General features: G+C 40.6%; 2 protein-coding genes and 1 long non-coding RNA gene across 3 annotated transcripts; 2 read left to right on the top strand and 1 right to left on the bottom strand.

The window, feature by feature from the left end:
* Nucleotide 1: 1 nt before the first annotated feature.
* Nucleotides 2–1,376, top strand: LOC116927659 (exosome complex component RRP4). The gene is made up of 6 exons (XM_032934704.2): nt 2–272; nt 333–570; nt 627–761; nt 823–993; nt 1,051–1,185; nt 1,258–1,376. The coding sequence occupies exons 1-6, from the start codon at nt 154–156 to the stop codon at nt 1,336–1,338; spliced, it is 879 nt and encodes a 292-aa protein (XP_032790595.1). The 5' UTR covers nt 2–153; the 3' UTR covers nt 1,339–1,376.
* LOC116927635 lies at nt 1,354–10,285 on the bottom strand. The gene is made up of 15 exons (XM_032934664.2): nt 10,005–10,285; nt 8,386–8,461; nt 7,816–7,948; nt 7,538–7,674; nt 6,207–6,328; nt 5,996–6,140; nt 5,822–5,934; nt 5,306–5,531; nt 3,346–3,822; nt 2,971–3,280; nt 2,750–2,889; nt 2,583–2,664; nt 2,373–2,517; nt 2,118–2,307; nt 1,354–2,057 (listed from the first exon to the last, which is right to left on the bottom strand). The coding sequence occupies exons 2-15, from the start codon at nt 8,453–8,455 to the stop codon at nt 1,888–1,890; spliced, it is 2,460 nt and encodes an 819-aa protein (XP_032790555.1). The 5' UTR covers nt 8,456–8,461; nt 10,005–10,285; the 3' UTR covers nt 1,354–1,887.
* Nucleotides 3,121–16,871, top strand: LOC116927676. The gene is made up of 15 exons (XR_006649366.1): nt 3,121–3,258; nt 3,314–3,797; nt 5,339–5,631; nt 5,721–5,942; nt 6,007–6,104; nt 6,180–6,310; nt 6,411–6,559; nt 6,671–6,811; nt 6,881–8,468; nt 8,539–8,601; nt 8,673–8,913; nt 15,618–16,040; nt 16,111–16,270; nt 16,350–16,396; nt 16,473–16,871. It is a non-coding gene; the product is annotated as an uncharacterized LOC116927676 (long non-coding RNA).
* Nucleotides 16,872–18,217: the final 1,346 nt, after the last annotated feature.

Raw genomic sequence — 18,217 nt, 5'->3', positions numbered from 1 at the left:
GACGTCCACACCACGTGAAGATACAAAAGTTACATGAAAGTGATGTTTCCTTTTAGATTTTGTGGGACAACCCTCAGAACCCCAAAACAAAATCAATCAATCAATCAATCAATCTTTTAGATTTTTAAAAAACCTAGTTTGAAAGCGTAAAAAATGGTAGACATACGCTTGGCATCAGAAGTACCGCTCTTTGATATCGTTGCCGATTCTACTGAGCCCAAACATCTTGTCACACCTGGCTCCTTGATCACGAAAGAAACTGGGTTCATGAGGTAAAAGGCGTATTCAACATAACATTTGTTCCTAGCTAACTTATTCAGTGTTATGTAAAGAGGGCATGGGACATACATGCAAGAGGATTGTTTGTACGCCAGTGTTGCTGGCGTAGTTGAGAGAGTTAATCAGCTCATTTCAGTGAGGCCATTAAAGTCTCGATACCATGGAGAGATTGGAGATGTGGTTATTGGAAGGATTACTGAGGTTTCACAAAAACGATGGAAGCTGGACACTAATGCAAGATTAGATTCTGTGCTTTTACTTCAATCTGTCAACTTGCCTGGTGGTGAACTGGTACCAAAAGATTTTCATCATTAGAATTCAACAAATTAAAATAAAAATGTGTTTAGAGAAGAAGATCAGCAGAAGATGAATTATCCATGAGACAGTATCTAAAAGAAGGAGATCTAGTAAGTGCTGAGGTTCAAAATATCTTCAACGATGGGGCTCTCTCCCTACACACACGAAGCATGAAATATGGAAAAGTAATTAAAATAAGTATTATCAGATTAATGAAACATAACTTTGCATCTATTTCCATTGTAGCTTTCTCAAGGCTGTTTGGTAAAAGTGAGCCCATCATTAATACGGCGACAAAAGACTCATTTCCATAATTTACCTTGTGGGGCAAGTATAATTATGGGCAACAATGGGTTTGTTTGGATCTGCCCTACGCTGCATGAAGACACAGCTGGTGGATTTGTTCAAAATTTGGAGGTGCAAGCTAGAAAACCTTAGTTCCATTGTCCATACTCAACTATTTTCTTTTTGCAGACAGTCCCGCAAGCTGACCGACAAGCCATAAGCCGCTTAAGAAATTGCGTAGCAGCTTTGGCGCAGTGCAAGATGATGATCTACGATACTAGCATTATGCACGCTTACGACGCCTCCATAAATGCTGGGTTTGAGGTACTAGTTTAAAATGTAAAGTCATCATCATTTAAACTGTTTTTTTTTTTAATCTTAAATTTTCAAAACTAGATCAAAGATCTTCTTTTACCCGACCGAATAACAGAAATTGCTTTGATGGTTCGGAAACAGTTTGAAATGGAAAAAGAATAATTGTATGATTTCTGATTAAACATTGGTGAATCAGTTTATTTAAACTGTAAACAAAGTTTCATTCTGGGGAGAAGAAAATAACATTAAAGAAGAAACACTCCATAATTAAAGCGGTATTTTTGGTTTTTCCAACTACAACCGGTTTCCCAAGAATTTTAGAATTTTGCAGTTTTCATTAAAGTCCCCCCAAAACATCATATTTACATAACAAGTGCGCAAGAGAAACCAGGGTAAGATCTGCCGTAAGCACCCCGCAACAACATGCCCTGGGCAAGTTTTGAAACACCTAAAGGGTTATATAGGATAATAAATTACTAATGGACCAGTTCCCTAGGCCCACCACAACAACAAAAAAAGGTAACCAGAATTCACGTGAAGCACTGTCGTAACAAGTCAAGCGACTGATAAAAAAAAAAAATAATGGACGTTAAACAAATTTCGTTATGACGGCATAATGGATAACGATTGTGTTGAAGGAAAAAAAAGGCCTCACGTTCGGAATGTCCGCTTTCAGATAGGATTAATTCTTTTGTAGGATGTGCTAGTATTTTAGACACTCTTTTCGGGTCCCAACCAACGGCGCATGAGGAAGTAGAAAACGGTGCAGATGTACATTAATAAAAGAAGAGCACAGGTGACGGCCAACGCTAGGACAGATGTTTTTGTTGGGCAGGTGCTGTTGAATACGGTAACTGTTTCTTCATGGACTGTATAAGTACCTAGTTATTTTTATGAATTAAAAATTATTTGATATATAAGTAATTTTAGCTATTTCTTACTGTTATTGGGGAAGTTAGCTGGCAGAGATGCTGTTTGTCTATGGCTAAATTTCGTATCTTCATCTCCAAAGTCAAGAACAAGGATTTCCTGTGAAAGCGTCATATCCTCTTCGTTCTTTTCAACCTTCTCCGCGCTACGGCGTTTACGTCCCCAGGATTCCATGGTATCTCTTCCCCATTGGCAGGTAGCCTGTTTTCGTGAATATTTTCAGTTCACGTTCTTCCTTTCAATTTAAGTGGCGTATAAAATCATACCGGTTCGCAAGGTCCAAGACAGTACCGCACGTTACATTGGAAGATGACACCGTAGCTCTCAGTGAAACGGAAAGCTTCGTAGGTGCTCTGCAGGGCAGTTCCGTCAGGTACGAAGCGAGGGAAGATGCTGGGATCAGTTGGGCAGCTATTCAAACAATGCGATTAGTTTTTTTTTTTTTAATGGTTGGAATTAATTTTTCTAGTTCGTACCCATCATCATCGATGATCTGGAAGGTGCTTCTAGAATCTTTGGCCATGGCAAGACAGCTGCGGGCGAAAATACCGTACGGAGCTGGAAATAATAGTAAATTGATTTTGAATAATGAATCGATTCAAATTGATGCAAATTTGAAGAAAAAAAAAATGTAGATATTTACTGTTGCCGGGGATTTCGATACGGAAGATGAGTCGGTCTCCAATGCGAACAGTCTCGACATCTCCACCGCTGGGATCCAAGATACGGATGCGTGGAGGAGGTGCAGCAGGAGCTGAAGTAATGCTGATCATGTCTGGATCTCTGTTTTTGTTTTTAAGCAAAACAAAATGAAGTGATTAGATAAAAGAGAATTCAAAAACAAATGTGACGAAAAGAAATAACCTGATGGGCATCATTCCGAAGGAAACGTTACGTGGTGACATGTCGTAAGTACATTTAATCTTGTAGATCTTGTCTCCTTTAGTCATGACGACGCTATGGTGTTGCAGGACGATGGTGTTGGTGAACATACCCGACATGGATTGCGTGTTACAATCACCGCCATTCATGGTCAAGTCTAGCCGGAAGCTGTCGCTATTCTGGACGTCGATATTGCAAGTCTCACTTCGACCTAGGGCGTAAACGCGGCCACTGAACGGGCGGTTTGTTTTAATCAGGACTTCGATCTTGGTATCACGACAATGAACTCCAACTAGAAACATTGTAACAAATATTTAATATTTAGATCAAAAAAGGAGGAGAGAGAGGATTGATTACCATCGTAACAAGTTCCAGTACGATCGCAGTTGATATCAGATTCGGTGGCGGTAGTCAAATCGCCTGTGCCTCCACTGGTGATTCCACCTGATCCACCGCTGCTGATTCCAGTGATATCGGTGCCATCAGTACTACCGGTAGTTCCAGTGCCAGCGGTGATACCTGATCCAACGTTGAGACCTGGTCGAGTAGGACGAGTTGGGCGAGTAGGACGAGGTGTGCTGACGCCAGTTCCAGTGCTTCCACTTCCTCCAGTTCCACTTCCTCCAGTGTTAATACCTCCAGTTCCACTTCCGCCAGTGTTAATACCTCCAGTTCCACTTTCGCCAGTTGTACTACCGTCAATTCCACTGCCTACATTAAGACCGCCACCTGTTCCAGCTCCACTTCCTCCAGTAAGACTTCCACTGGTGGATCCACCGACAACTCCACCACTGCCGGCTTCTTGTCCAGTAAGTTCACCAAGTCCTTCGGGACCTATGATTTAAAATAGTACGTCAGTCTTTCCTTGTATGCACAAAGACTCTTTTATCACGCAGTTCATCATTCACGGGCAATCATCATTTCTTTTTTTTTTTTTTTTGATGCCCCCTTCCTTCCTTTTCCTTGTTTGTTTGCCTTAAATCACCTGAAGCGGTGCACTGCTCTCTACCTTCTTTTTTTTTCCCACAGTATTTTCTGAGCTATGGCTCCCGGGATAGAATAGACATTAATGGGCGTTTTTTATATCCCCCCTCGTTTTGCCCAGCGCTTTGGGGGAATTAAAAGAAAACCTGTTGTGATTCTAATGTTCTACCGTTTTCAAAAGTAAAAAGATACTTTCATGTTGGCCGAGCTTGCGTGTTGCCCCTAAACAGTGACGTACAATGTGAAAGTGAACTAATTAGATTCAACATATGGGTCTAGGAAATGAGTAACCTTGTCCAAGACAATTATTAGAAGATTCTATACTTGGTCATTGTGACCATGTCTTTTTGTGGGTGGTTGACCACTTCCCACCGAAAGAAATCATTGCGGCTTTTCCGACTTCTCGGGAAAAGAAGAAGACATAACTCACGTTAGGCAGATAGCAATGGCATGGTGTAACTATTGTCTTGTCAAGGGGATTTCTCCCCCTCCCTGCGCTGTTTCCGTCCAGGACTTTGACCAAACCATGGGAAAATAGTTGCCAGACGAATTGCGCAGTCTTTTCGCTTTCCTTCGCTTGAACTTGAGACTTGAATAGCTTTGAAAACACTGTGAACAAACAACAAGTAAAACGTTGCGAAAAATCAACCATTTTTTTTTTTCTTCTTTCTTTTCGGGTGTGATAATAAAGCTTTTTGAATTCATTGAACTTCGCGATAAACCGTCAGGCCTGCTGACTTTTAATGTTTTCTATTGGTTTCTGGAATTTTTCCAAGTGTTTTGAATTCTGGGTAACCACGACAAACAATCGTTTGCTGGGCTTGTAATCTTGCCGAAGAAAATAGAGACGCAACAGACCGTATCATCATGCAGAGCTATCAAAACTTGTTTTTAACGGTATCTTTTCTTTCTTTTTAATAAAAAAAAAGAGGTCCATCTGCGTCACTGTTTAACGTTAAAGCGCATCAACCCCACCAGCATTTTGCTCTTTAATTGAAACAAGATTTTCACAAGTGCTGAGAAGCTTTCGTTCCATACTAACGATTCGATTTTCCCGCCTTAAGCAGCCACTGCAACACGTCGGCCGTTTTTTTTTTTTTATTCACGGACGACTGCCAAGGGTCAACCAACTCCCCGCTGTGGGTTTCTTTATTCTTTCTTTTTCCCATTGCTCCCCGGTGTAACTCAACTCACGTATGAGCAGCGTGCCCGCCCAAGATGAGCGTTAACTTTGGAGATTTAACCGACCGTACAAGATGGTGAGAATCATCTCATCCCTTTAAAGCTTCTCTTGAAATATTTTATGTTTTCTTATGGGATTCAAACAACTTACTGATGCAGATGTTCTCGACGAATTTTCCGATAGGTTCTCCGTCATCGAGCAGGGGTCGGTCAGTGGTGAGGAAAGTGCTGGGTCCGTCCGGCAGTGAGAAATGATCCAAATGGTACAGCTGGCAATTGTACTCTAGACCGGCTGATGTTTCTTTGAACAGGTAGGAACGACACAGGAATTCGTTTTCCACTTGGCAGGCACGTTGACACGCTGCTTCATTACTCGCCTGCAATGCCACCGAAGAGAAAGAGATCAAATCAAATACCGCGCAAGAAAGCAAAGTTCCATTGAAAAGATGGATTGGAGTAATCACGTAAAAACAGCTGGTAATAAAAATTCTGCGGTTAAACTATTGTTGATTCAACATTTTTTTGGATGAATAATTGTTTTTGTTTTTTGTTTTTTTTCTGTACAGGACGCGGTTCACCGAAATGCAAGAGTATCGACCGCGTCTCGTTAAATTACCAGCTCTTTTAATGGAAAACAAAACCACCGAATGTTCCGGCTCATTTTTACCAATAGTTCTTTGTCGACGTAGAAATAGACGTCGGCGTGTTGGGCAACACGATCTTCGGCTACACCGACGGACGGCACTGCGTACTGGCGAACTCCACGGCATCCATCAGCAGCTGGAAATGTAATTCATTTTGAATTGTTTGTCTTTTTTTGGGAGGAGATAATAGTTCATACCTTTCAAGCAGAGATTCTCAAAATAATCGACGCCTTGAGCATCTACCAGTTCGATGGAGTCGTCGACAGAGCGTCGGTCATGTTCGCTCAAGTGGCACTTGGTGGTGATGTAATTGTACTCAGCCGACCGACAAACGAATCGTTTCTGCATTAACAATTTTCAATTCATTTCCCTTATAATTAGATTAAACTTGATTTCATTTTTACGCACCTCGTTGAGGCAAGCGGCCAGGCAAGACTCTTTGGTAGCCGTGAAGATGAGTGCGTTGTCCAGACCGCGAAGCATCTTGTTAGGCACCCTCTCAAAAGTCCACGGTCGGTTGCATACATTTTCTAATTATTTTAAAAAATAAAAAGGGAATCCAGTTTAAGAAAAGACTATACACGTCAAATTGCTATTTTACTATTTTTTCAGCTAGTTGATTGCGGAACGAGACAGCTACGCAACACTTGTTTGGCCGAGTGTAAATAAACGATCAAACAAAGAAAGAAAAGCTACGTCGTAAACGCACGCATTTGTGCATGGCTACCAACACGTCAATTCTTTTTCGTTTCGATTTGAAGGTAGGACCATTAGTTCCGCACCTTGTTCCTCATGCCATCCGCCTTTGTAGCGGAAGTCATTCTCGTGTGTCGTTTAATCTGCAATTTACTTTCTTTTTTTTTTTTTTACAGTCCTAATCCGGCGATACGGCAAATGAATCCCGGCTAAAATGGAACCGAAGATGGAAGATTCTACACTGACTCTCTTTGTCGCCGATGGTTAAACTCTTCCGACTCGATATATGGGAAGGATGGCAATGAGTCGAATCCGCGGTGGTACTCCTTGCGAAATGGTGGCTATGATTTACGCTGACTAAACAAACATTTGACTTCCGCTTTCAGGTTTTCGAGTCATCCCAAGTCGGTGCCAGTTTTTAAAGCATTTAATAATAGACTATATGGACTTGGCGTATCATTGACGACCGTCTTTCGGTTCCGGTACACTGCCATTGTATGTGTGTCCACAAGAGTTTCAACCAGTTCAACAACAAAAGAAAAAGCCAAGAACAAAATAAATTCGAAGCCCCTGGAGGTGAATGACTCGGACTGGCCTTCGTGTGAGACACTCCAAGCTCCCGCTTTACGCCCTATCGTCGAAAGAAGAAAAAAACCGGTGGGTTTTACGGATTCGTTCACGCTTTGGCGAGCTGGAAAACAACATAAGCTGCGCGGGCACGCGCAAGTCGTGTAATTTCGTTTACATCTTATTTTGTGAAAAGGTAATGATTTCTATTCTTGCAATGTTTGTCTTTTGTACTTTTGATTTAACTTTTAAATCAAAACTGCGTCTTTCAAAGTCACGCGGACGGCCTACATCTGAACGATTTCCCAACCGGAAAATCGATACCGAGACTGGATTGTTGGCTTTTTAATCTGTTTAATTCGCTCACGTCCGTCATTGGCCCGTCACGTGTGACGATGGATGTTGTTTACCGTTACCCTAATGTCTTGACAACATAAAAAAAAACAAAAACAGGGGAAATTTTTAAGTTTACGTACCCGATCTAATGTTGAGCTTGATCATGTAATAAGTGGAGACGGCCTTTTGCGGATTGACGGTGGGATTGGAGCCCGTCGTTTCATTTTGCAATAAGCAGACGGTCTCCTGGATGGGAGCCAGCGGGTTGACCACAAAACTGGGCAGAGAAAAAAGGAAAGGAGGTATAATTATCATCAACTGCTGACGACTTTGCAATTTGGCTTCCTTGTCGCGTGATTGCGCCTTTTCCACGACTGTCCAGTCGTCTGTCATTCGTGAATGTCAAAAGGAAACAAACCTGAAGGACGCCGCCGCACAGTCCGGTTCTTCTCTGCACCATCCCTGGCATTCGTAGAGTGACAAATTGCGGATGGTGTAGTAAGTGTTGCCTCGGTAGTCCATTTCCGACAGCTTCTCAAAACCGACCCGGCCTATTATTTTTGTTTTGTTTTCAAAATGCATCACAAAAAAATGGAAATTCGTTAGAGAAATTTGGGTTTGGGAGTGGTTTTCCTAAATACAGCTGGGTTTTAAATCGTTTGTCTCGTTGTGGCCATTATCAATGGAATCGACAACGCAATTGCGTAAAACAAAAGTGACGGTAGTTTGACCATCATTCACAACTGTGGTGGTCAAACTCCGTTTTCCGATATCGAATTCTTTCGTCTTTATTCCCATTGCAATGCGGTGACTACTACAATTTTCCCATATCGGCTGTAATCCATCGAGCCGGAAAGTTCTAGTTACGATGGAAACATATCAGACTGTGGGTATTTTTTTCTTTGTACAAAAAAGACACTTCCCGTATTTTTAACCCATTTGTTTTTGCATTTGCGTAATGTAGAAAAATTTGATTTCCGGTACGTACCTTGAATGTAGGAGACGCAGAGGGCCAGCAAGATGGCTGAATAAAGCAGCGGTAACCCGGTCGCACCCATGGTCCGCTAACAAGTAAATGAAAGGACAGATTTTTCTTTTTATTTATTCGAATTGATTTTGTTTTTGTTTTTTTAAATTACAGGTTAACTATCAGTCATTTGGATGACAAGGACCAAACCATAACTATACACTAGAAAAGAATTTGGTAGTTAATTGATTGTTTTCCTGTCCGAAGTAAAAGTTCCTGTTTAAAATGAATTCTTATGTTGGTACTAGGATGATGAGCTGTGACCATGACACAAAGATGATCGAGTAGACCCTTGGAAAATAAGCGAAGCGCATCGATGATGGAAGTCCCTGTACCACTGGTGGCTCCCATCGTTTGCGGAACGCTGGGTTTTTATTAAGTGAAAAGAATAATTCACCGTTACGAAGATATTCCTACGACATTGAGACTGTTGTGTGTGGCCCCTTCTGTGAGAACCGAATGAGAACCACCGTAACTACGCAACAAAAGGTAGGAACGATTCACCTTATTTGAAAACCATTGAGGGCTACTTCTTTCCGTGGCTTCTTGCCATCGGAATTCGTTGTTCATATTTTCCCAAATGAAGCTCTCAATGCAAAAGGCCGAGTTTTTAACAGCGCATCGTATTACTGTAACTGTGAGAAAAAGGCGAGTTTTTTCGGTCCGCTTTTATCCCCAAGTAGAATACCCTTTTCAATTACGATCGAATCCAGCGTCAGGTGGCTACCCGTTAACGCGAGCGTATACCAAATATTGAATGAAAAGAATTTTTTCAACGGACCCCCCTTACCATTTTTGTTTCGTGCAAAAGTCTATCTGGTGCATGGAGGACAAGCTGACATATCAAACAAGAAGCTGTTATTCATTTACGTTTTTAATGACGTCCATTCACAGTGTAAAGAATAAGAGACTAGTTAGCAAAAGAAAAAACTGTTGACCCTTCTTTGAAACCGTAAATTAGTCAGTCCCTTTTCCTTTCTTTCATTTGCTCGTAATTTATTACGATTTACTGGACAGTTTAACGACCTGTTGAACGAAACTCTTTTTTTTCTCTTTAACATGCAAAAATCGAAAGTTAAATATGGGAGAAAAAGGAGAAACCATTTTCTACGTTGAGCTGCATTTTTGCGTAATCTTAACGATCAGACATTTAAAGAAAAATATAAGTGCATCTGTTGTTGGTACAAAGTCTTAGGCGAAAGGGCCCCGAGTTCGATCGAGCGAGCCGGAGGTAAAGGCCGTTGATCCGAATTTCAACATGACCAGTGGCAACATTTCACGCTGGCTCATCCTCTCTCTCCCCTCTCTCTGTCTCTACGTACGTGTAGACTACTGTAACAGTCTTATAGACCCTTCTCCATATTGGATAATTGGGTGGCCGGTGGCGCCGAAAAAAAAAAAAAAAGGAATAAACCCATTTCTCTTTTTATGTTTAGCTGGCACGCTACAAGGCTGTGGGGGGGATGGATTAATAAAACCAACTCTAGCGGATCGATTCACCTTCGTTGAAATCCTAATTCAATTTTTTTTTAAAGCCCCAATTCAAATTTTACTGTCCCCCTCAAAAAAAAAATAATTACCTGTGTAAATGTGTCGATAGTTGAGGTGGGAATTTCAAAAATTCAAATGTCTACACGACCGCCGTTGATCTGCAATCCGATTTGTGATGAGAGATGAGCAATTTCTCGAAGCACCGAATTGGAATTAAGCACTTTGATGATTTCAAATGTCGGAACGATAGGATTGGAACGATGTGCTCGTTTTTCTCTTGTTTTCTGCGATTCGAAACAACAAGAAGAAAGAGAACAACTACTACTGCGTACGACGGAAGTGCTGCAACTGATGGAACTCGGAACGGTGCGCCGCCTCTTATATACAGCCGGCCACTGCACTCGACAAACCGGAGCGGGCCTCCAAGCGAAACCAAGTTAAAAAAAAAAAAAAAAAAACTCCCTCCCCCTAAAGAAAAAAAAACAACAACAAGGGGAAGAGACAGGAGAAGATCCTCTTGTTTCCAGCAGCTGCCAGTTTGGTTGCGTTTATAACAGCTCTTGATGGTCGTGTGGTTCCTGGGGTGTATATAGGAATATAGATGTGCAGAGGGGGGGCATGTATTAGCTCACGCATCATGGCACTTGACTATTTGAATCGGAGCCGCGCTCATCTTCTCGTCATTTCACTACTTTACACGAACTATATGTCCTTTTTTTTTTTTCAAAATCTGCAATATTATTTCGCTTCTTTGTTGAATCACGCGGGATACACCTGTTACGTATCATTTTTCTATTCATCTTACGCTGATTCTTCTTTGATGATACGAATTCGGGAAAGTTGATACTCGTCTTTTCCTCCCGATTTTTCTCTTTTCTTGATTAAGATTTCAAAACATTATCTGATAATATTAGCGGATGTATTCAGCGTTGGGAAGCGCGTGTGAGGGTGACAAATCTGCACAATCAACGGCCCGTGAAGACGATGAAAAGAAGAGATCACTGGCCTCTTCTCGATGCTTCAGCGGCAATAGCACCGACTCTCCTCCCTTCTTTTTCCTTTTCTCTGAACATTTTTTCGTGTTTTAAATTTCTCAGCCTCGCAATATCGGCCGCAGGGAAATGAAAACCCGTTTTTGATCATAAATTTTTCATCTTACTTCGTCACACCGCCGTGGACAATAATCTGAACGCGTCCTTTTTTTAACGAAGAATTATACGCCAAGGAAAGAAAGATCCCGCTTCATCCCGCGGATTGTGTTCCGCTCTTCTTTCTATCGCTTTAAAAAATGTCTGGAACGCGTCTATCCAATAGGACGTCCAACAACAGGGGCCTGACCTAATGGGGTGGGGAAATACGATGGGCTGCAAATCTTTTCTTGCACGAAAAAAATACCCGTTGGGTGTCAAATTCCGTTTTGTTTATTTAACCGCATGTTCCGTCTTGTTTTTATCTTCTTCAACCGTAGCCCTTTTTTCTTTCCTATTTGCTATGGTGTAGCTTCGCTCGGAGAGAAAGGAACGTCAAAAAGAAAAAAAAAGGCTATTTTGTCTCTCTCTCTTTTTTTTTTTGATTTATTTCCAATGGCGGTGACAAAAAACGCGTGAGGCGTTGAATAATAGTTTGTAAACAAACGCGTTTGAAACTGCGCCGATGCAAAAGGCGACAATGAGACGCTCTTTCTTTCACAATGGCGCACGTAACGGGCTGTTGTGTTCATGTAGGCGGGCAAACTTGTGCGGACGTCACGTTGACGTGCTAGAACAATAGATTAGTCCCTCTCGCTCTGTATTTTCTTGTTAATGACTCTACCAATTTTCGTGCTGTTGTCTTCTTCTTTTTTTACGACCTCCAGGATGACAGACTTCCTGCTCTTTGCGTCTTTTAAAGAAAACAAACGCGCCACTTCATTTGGCACTTTGCTGATTGATGGTGTGGGTAAAAAACGAAGACACCCGTCATCTGAAAAATCCGCAAAAAAGAAATAAAAACGTATTTTCTGTCGCAAATTTGCATTTCGAACAAACGGAACGTAAACCAACACCAGCTGCAATTTTACCTGAAAAATTAATCTTCAATTTTTGTGTTTAAATGTTATCGTTTTTCTTTTGTTTCGTTCAAGATACGGCGAACGTTTAGTAGACATTTGAAATGTGTTTTAAATGTTAACGGTGCACGTCTGTTAAAAAAAAAAATACTTTCTTTTAACACGATATATTGTATGCATACATCAACGGGCAGCAGCCATTCACGGGAGTCCCGCAAGGTCCTTGACTTTGACACTGAAAACTTGAGTGTTGGTCAGGGCATTCGTTTGGAGGTCCATTCCCTCTGGATAGGCTCTCGCTTCACACACTAGAGCGTAAATCAAGCCCATCCAGGATCAAACAACTGATGTCACCTACTCCATCCCATTGATATGATCGCAGTAAAAAAAAAACGATTTGCGAGCGAATCTTTTTTATATCAAATCACAGGCAATCCAACAATAAGTGAAAAAAGACGTTCACTTTTTTTTTTATTGTCTTTTTTTTTTTTCATTCCAATGCCCAGGTATAAATTTACGCCCCGCTCCAGGCCAGAAAAGCAAAAAAAAATTTATTTCTTTTCAACAACAACAAAAAATTTGCCTAAACATCTTTGCTGACCGTTCTCGAAGAGTGATTGAACTCTCTTTTTAAAAAAAAACATTTCCCGTTTTATCTATCGTCCAAGAAAAAAAAAAAAATCTTAAGTTTTTGACATTATTGAACGGATCTTTGCAAACATTATACGATTGCAATGTGGGAAATTCTGTTTTCGAACCGGACAGGAATGACAGATGAATGTCTGATATATGGTGCGTTTGTTTTTACTTCGTTGAACATGATGCGATGACCACCCTTCTCTGTTTACACAAAAACAGAATTAGATTTTCTGTCCGCTTGTTTGCCCATTTTATTTTTACCGGCTTTCACGTTCTAGATGTGATAGATTGTCCTGTATGATGTTAAACGATCCAAGTGGATACTTCCTTTTTATTTGATAAATCCAAGCCACGGGTCTTGCTGCTGCTGTCGTGTAATAACGGGATTTCAGAGTGGGATGAAAGACCTTTTATATTTTTACTTCCGCCATTTTCTCGCCTCCCACTTCTCCGTCTGATGACCACACCTGATCTTTTTTTTTTTTCTACAATTTTTCGGTTTTTTTCCCCTACGTCCAGCGTCCGCACGCGGTTTCCAAGTGGACGCTGTCACGCAGCACGAAATGAGATGCGGTGGTGGTGAAGAGGGAAACAGTCTTTTTCAGATTCCGTTTTTTTTTCTTTCTTTCAGGTGCGTGAGAAATTCGGCGATGATCTTTTAGTCAAATTAACGCAAATTTCCGTCGTAAAACTATAATCGTTATAATAAAGAGTATCAAACTCATTTGGCTGTACATCAGACAGCCAGAGAAGCGCATCGCCATTATTTGGATGACGAAATTTTCGGAGAAGTCATAAATATCAGAAACTCTAACGGCTTTATATTATATATATTTTGTTAAAAGAAAATAATGACGTAATATCTTGATGTCAATTATGTGAGCATTTCGTCGAATTAAACGAGAAGTCAGGGACTAGTTGACCAGGTCTCTCGTCACCCCCCAAAAGATTCTGAATTCCGTTACATTTGCCTTTTGCAATTGCTTGTTTGTTTGTTCCCCCTTCCCATTATTTGTATCCGGTGCGTATTGAATAAGATTAAAAACCCGCCTTCGGTTTTTTTCTGAGTGGGTCCACGACATTTTCTTTTATTCTATCCGTCTTGTATATACATCGCTCTCGTGCCCCGCAATGTGCCTACACCCGCGTGACAAAGCAACTCGAAGAAGACAAAAATGTCAGCTCTTCTTTGACGTTCCTTTTTCGGCTCGGAAGCAACAAATCTATTCCGTTAAGAAAGAAAAATGCAATCCAATTTTGAGAATGTGGCTGTGCTAAAAAATTGCAAGGAAAATGACTTGTTGTGATTGGATGAGTTTGGCTGTTACGGTCAACAAAATTACCGTTGGGATGACGTCGATGATGAATGGATCCTGATTTTCTTTTGGCCTTTCAATCCCGATCATTCTTCTGCGGGCTGGACGCTCTTCCGCGGATGAATAGACCCTACGCCTCTGCGACCGTAGAGTTTTTAAAAAAATCAGATTAAATGCGTTATCATCGTGATGAAAATGAACATTTTATTTTTAATGGGAAAAATCATTTCAGCATAGAGCACAAGACGTGATGCACCAGCTATCTTGACTACAGCTCGTTGATTTTATTTGGCTTTTTACACTTTGCTTACAGCCAAGTTCAATTACCTTTTTTTTTTTTCGGACGTGTCACGCCTAATTGAATCAATGGCGCGGAAGAGAAGGTCCGGTACTGCGGATATCTACAGCACAATACAGTTGGATCAATGGCCGTTTCTTTTTTTTTTCTTTGCTTGACAAAGTACTGCGGGTCCGAAAGCAAAAAACAAAAAAATTCCAATACTTTTTTTTTTTAAGGTTTTTGTTTTTATCGTATTGTTATATCTCTGCTGGTTGTTGATTTTATGCTTCCCGTCACGCGTTCAAATCTCTTTCTCCTCTTTTTCTTTCCCTCTGATTTTTCCAATGAAATGAAACAAGAGAACGCGAGAGTTGAAAAGGACCGAAACGTTTATTCAAATGACCCTTGCAAGCTATACACTAAAGCCTCGGGTAAGATCGCGTTAAACGCAATCATCCATTTAAAAAAGGGCAAAAAAATAATAAGGCTTAGTAACTCAAATTGCGGGCAGGGTTCAAATCAAAATCACATCCGCTGGCGGGAGTAAAACTTGTCGTGTCAAATCACCGCTGCTGCAATGTCAAAGGTATTTCACGACTAGCCAACAAAAAAAAAAAAACTGCCGTTAATTTCAGACAGGCAAAAGGTCAATCTGATCTCCATTGACGTGAACTCCCCAGTATACGTTCAATTCTTCATCAAAATGTAAATCGTAAGGGCATTCCTTCACCGTAACGATGACTGCGTTTGATAAAACCCAATCAATAACAACCTTTCTTTGCAATCTAAATTTGGAACAAAAGGACAGAAAGAAAAAAAACAAGTGGAGAGGGGGATAGTTTACACCATCTGTTACGGCCATCTCATCAACCCTGTGTTAGCTATAAAGCACGAAGCGTGTCGTTCGATCTAGTTCGTTCTCTTTCGTATACACCACCATATTATTCCGTTTGACGGCTTTCTGCTTTTGTTTGGCAGCTATGAGCGTCACTCTTCTTAGTCATGGAAATGATTTCATCATGGCGGTATATTGCCCCCTTCCAATCTTCCTCTATGTGTACTGGTAGTTGATTGTTAGACGTCACGCTCATTGGGATTTCAAATGTAACCGAGTCAAGGGTACAACAAGGTTTACCTATCCCGGAATGGAATGAGAACTAGTTTCTGATAAGGCACACCACCACGCACAGTTTTTTTTTTTTGTTTGTTTGTTTATATGTAATTAAACAAGCTTCGTTGACTGTACACGTGTTGGCAAACTCAATGTCAGTTATTAGAGTTCGTTAAAATTAGACATGCGTAATCTTCTGTAAATATCATAGAATTATTCAGGTCTTATGTTTGCCATCGTGAACGACTCTATTACATACTGGACTTTGATGACCTGATTAAAATAAAATTTCCTTTTGATTCTTTGTAGCCCGGTGGATGTTGAGCCTCCGCGTTGATTTTTTCACGAGAGAGGCCACGGAATAAATGGGACATTGAAAATCGCTGGAACGGAACGTGTTTTTCAAGATCATAGCAACCACGTTCGTCTTGGCTCCTGCGTGTACTGTTGTTGTTTTCTTTTCGGATAACTGTATCGAATGACTAACCAAAGTCGTATAGACACTAATGGCTGCGGGACTGTGTTGAACTATACGGAATCCAGTGAATCGTATATAGTTCCATCTTATTATTCCCGCAATAATACACACACACACTGGCGATCCGGCATGACCATCAACACCTATAATCACAAGGGAAAAGATATCATTCTGGTTTCCAGCAAACAACCGTGCTCCGGCTGAGAAATGTTCACGAAGCCTACTGTGTATATATATTTTTCATTTTACAGCGTGTAAGTGACTGTCGTACTCTTTTGAATTTTTCATATTGTCTTTAATTACTTTTTTATGTCATCTTTTCAGTGTGATGCGTTAATCAGTTGCCTTTGCAACAGCGTCGATCGAGGTAAGAATGTGGAAACAAGACCAAACAACCGCTATACCTCCAAGATATCGTGACGAGTATAGCGTGTTTTGAATAATAAACTATCAACAAGTCACGGTGTCCTTTCATTTGGCGTCGGTATATATAGATATACATTTTTAAGTGTCATCCAAAAATGATGCAAAATACTCTTGTCTCATTTCACTATCAAATAAAGTATATTCATCCGCCATTTGATTTGAAAAGTCCCGCCAAATTCTGTCGGTATTGTCGTACAATTTAAAGCTGCATAAATTATGTTTTGACTTGTTTGTATCTTTTGCGCTACGCATCATTCTAGATACCGTCTGTTTGATCCCGTTGCAGAGATTGGCCCTTAACCGAAAGTCCCGTACAACATTTTTGAAGTGAGACACTATGAAGAGGAACTTGCTGCCGGTATCTCACCGAGTTAAAGCTTTTTTCTTCAACATTTCCAAACAAAGGTTGATTCATTTCAAATTGCTCGTTTCAGTTATTTATTTTTATTTTATTTTTTTCGACTACTAACCCCTTCGTTATGTTGTCGAGCAACGGCTCACATCAACCAAATCGACACGCTTTACATACTCCATCGTATTTTGCGATGCTTTTGCAGCAGCGGCAACAATTTACGCATCACCCAAACCCCGTGACCCGGTGATCGCCAAGTCACGTTTGTCTTAAATAAATGGCACCATTGAAGTAAGAAAAAAAAAAAGAAAAGAATGTGGTACACACGTAAGCTAGTACGATACACACACAAAAGTTTTGTCGTGATATTACGATGCCCGGGTGACTGAGACACGTAACGGATTAACAAAACCGGCAAACCGTGCTGGCAAAACTCAATCAATCTTGGCCGTGCGTCGGGATTGACCCACTGAACGCTCATGCGGTTTTCTGCTTGTCTTAATTTGTTGTTTTCTTGTAAAAAAAAAAATTTTGTGACTCTGATAAACATCAAAATCATCTTCAACGTAAAAAAAGCCATTCTCATCGTGGGGCTCAGCCCTAACGGAACGGGCCGTCGAATATCTACGACGTAATAATCGTGCAGTCGTTTAATTCGTGTGGTTTGGCATTGCAACGTCCATATTTGAAAGAGAAACAAATAATCTGTGTCCCATATATTCATCGTCCAAATAGTTTCTCAGGCTTCAAATCTCTGGCGTTTTAATGACACAGCCTAAATTGATAGACTTGGCAACAACTTTATAGTCTACGCACAGGTAGGCAACGAGCTAGCAGACGAAACAAGTGGCCATTAGGAATATACAGGCATGTATAGTAAAGTACTGTTACCTAAACAACTGGGCAGAACTTTTGTGAAGTGTTACACATCAAACAGTCCATCTAAATGGTAAGGAAGATAACAAATGAAGGGAAGTAAGTGAGTTTTAAAATTTTGATTGGCACCAATTTGTCGATGGGATCGTATAATGTGAGGCCCTAAAGACTCGGGTCTTTTTTTCTGTGAGAGGACGATAAAGTTGGCTCTTGTTTTTATTTTTGATTTGTCGGAAATTGCAATACTTTGAACAAAGAAAGAGCTCAAAGGTCCCTTCGAAATTCCTTGGGCATTTTTAGTACTTTTTAAATGACCTAATTGAACGAAAACCGCAAACCGCTGGAAAATGTCGTGTAACCCAGGTAGATAAAGGTGACCTTTTCAGATATAGAGCACGAAAACGAGACACAAAAACGATACCGGTATCCTTTTCTGAAATCAGTTAATGAACCATTTCAATTTTTGGTGACATAAAAAGCAATAATGAATCTATTATCAAAGACCTTGTGCCATCACGATAACTGAATTCATCTCGTTTAACACGAAATTCGTCGAAAAAGAACATTTGAATAACACCTGGACTTTTTTAAAATTTATTTTGTCACTTTGAATTTTTTCTTTTTACTGCAACATGTAATTTGAGCGAAGCGATAAAACGTCGACATTAGCGGTGGTCAGGAATGCAAATGACTTTGGTTTTATTTGTAGAAATCCAATTTGCGCACAGCCACGGAAATGGATCGTATAAATAAAAACGAGTCATTTCTACTGCCGTA

This window comes from Daphnia magna, linkage group LG7 (genome assembly GCF_020631705.1).
Source record: "Daphnia magna isolate NIES linkage group LG7, ASM2063170v1.1, whole genome shotgun sequence".
Classification (NCBI taxonomy): domain Eukaryota; kingdom Metazoa; phylum Arthropoda; class Branchiopoda; order Diplostraca; family Daphniidae; genus Daphnia; species Daphnia magna.
This window is presented reverse-complemented; position numbering and strand designations above follow the sequence as displayed.

What these genes read in the sequence shown, in the direction of transcription:
- LOC116927659 (XM_032934704.2), top strand. Translation starts at nt 154, where the DNA reads ATGGTAGACATACGCTTGGCATCAGAAGTACCGCTCTTTGATATCGTT. An exon ending in ACTTGCCTGGTGGTGAACTG is followed by an intron (nt 571 to 626) that starts GTACCAAAAGAT and finishes AAATGTGTTTAG; the next exon opens with AGAAGAAGATCAGCAGAAGA. An exon ending in GAAGCATGAAATATGGAAAA is followed by an intron (nt 762 to 822) that starts GTAATTAAAATA and finishes TTTCCATTGTAG; the next exon opens with CTTTCTCAAGGCTGTTTGGT.
- LOC116927635 (XM_032934664.2), bottom strand. Translation starts at nt 8,455, where the DNA reads ATGGGTGCGACCGGGTTACCGCTGCTTTATTCAGCCATCTTGCTGGCC. An exon ending in CTGCGTCTCCTACATTCAAG is followed by an intron (nt 7,949 to 8,385) that starts GTACGTACCGGA and finishes CAAAAATAATAG; the next exon opens with GCCGGGTCGGTTTTGAGAAG. An exon ending in TGAGAATCTCTGCTTGAAAG is followed by an intron (nt 5,935 to 5,995) that starts GTATGAACTATT and finishes TTACATTTCCAG; the next exon opens with CTGCTGATGGATGCCGTGGA.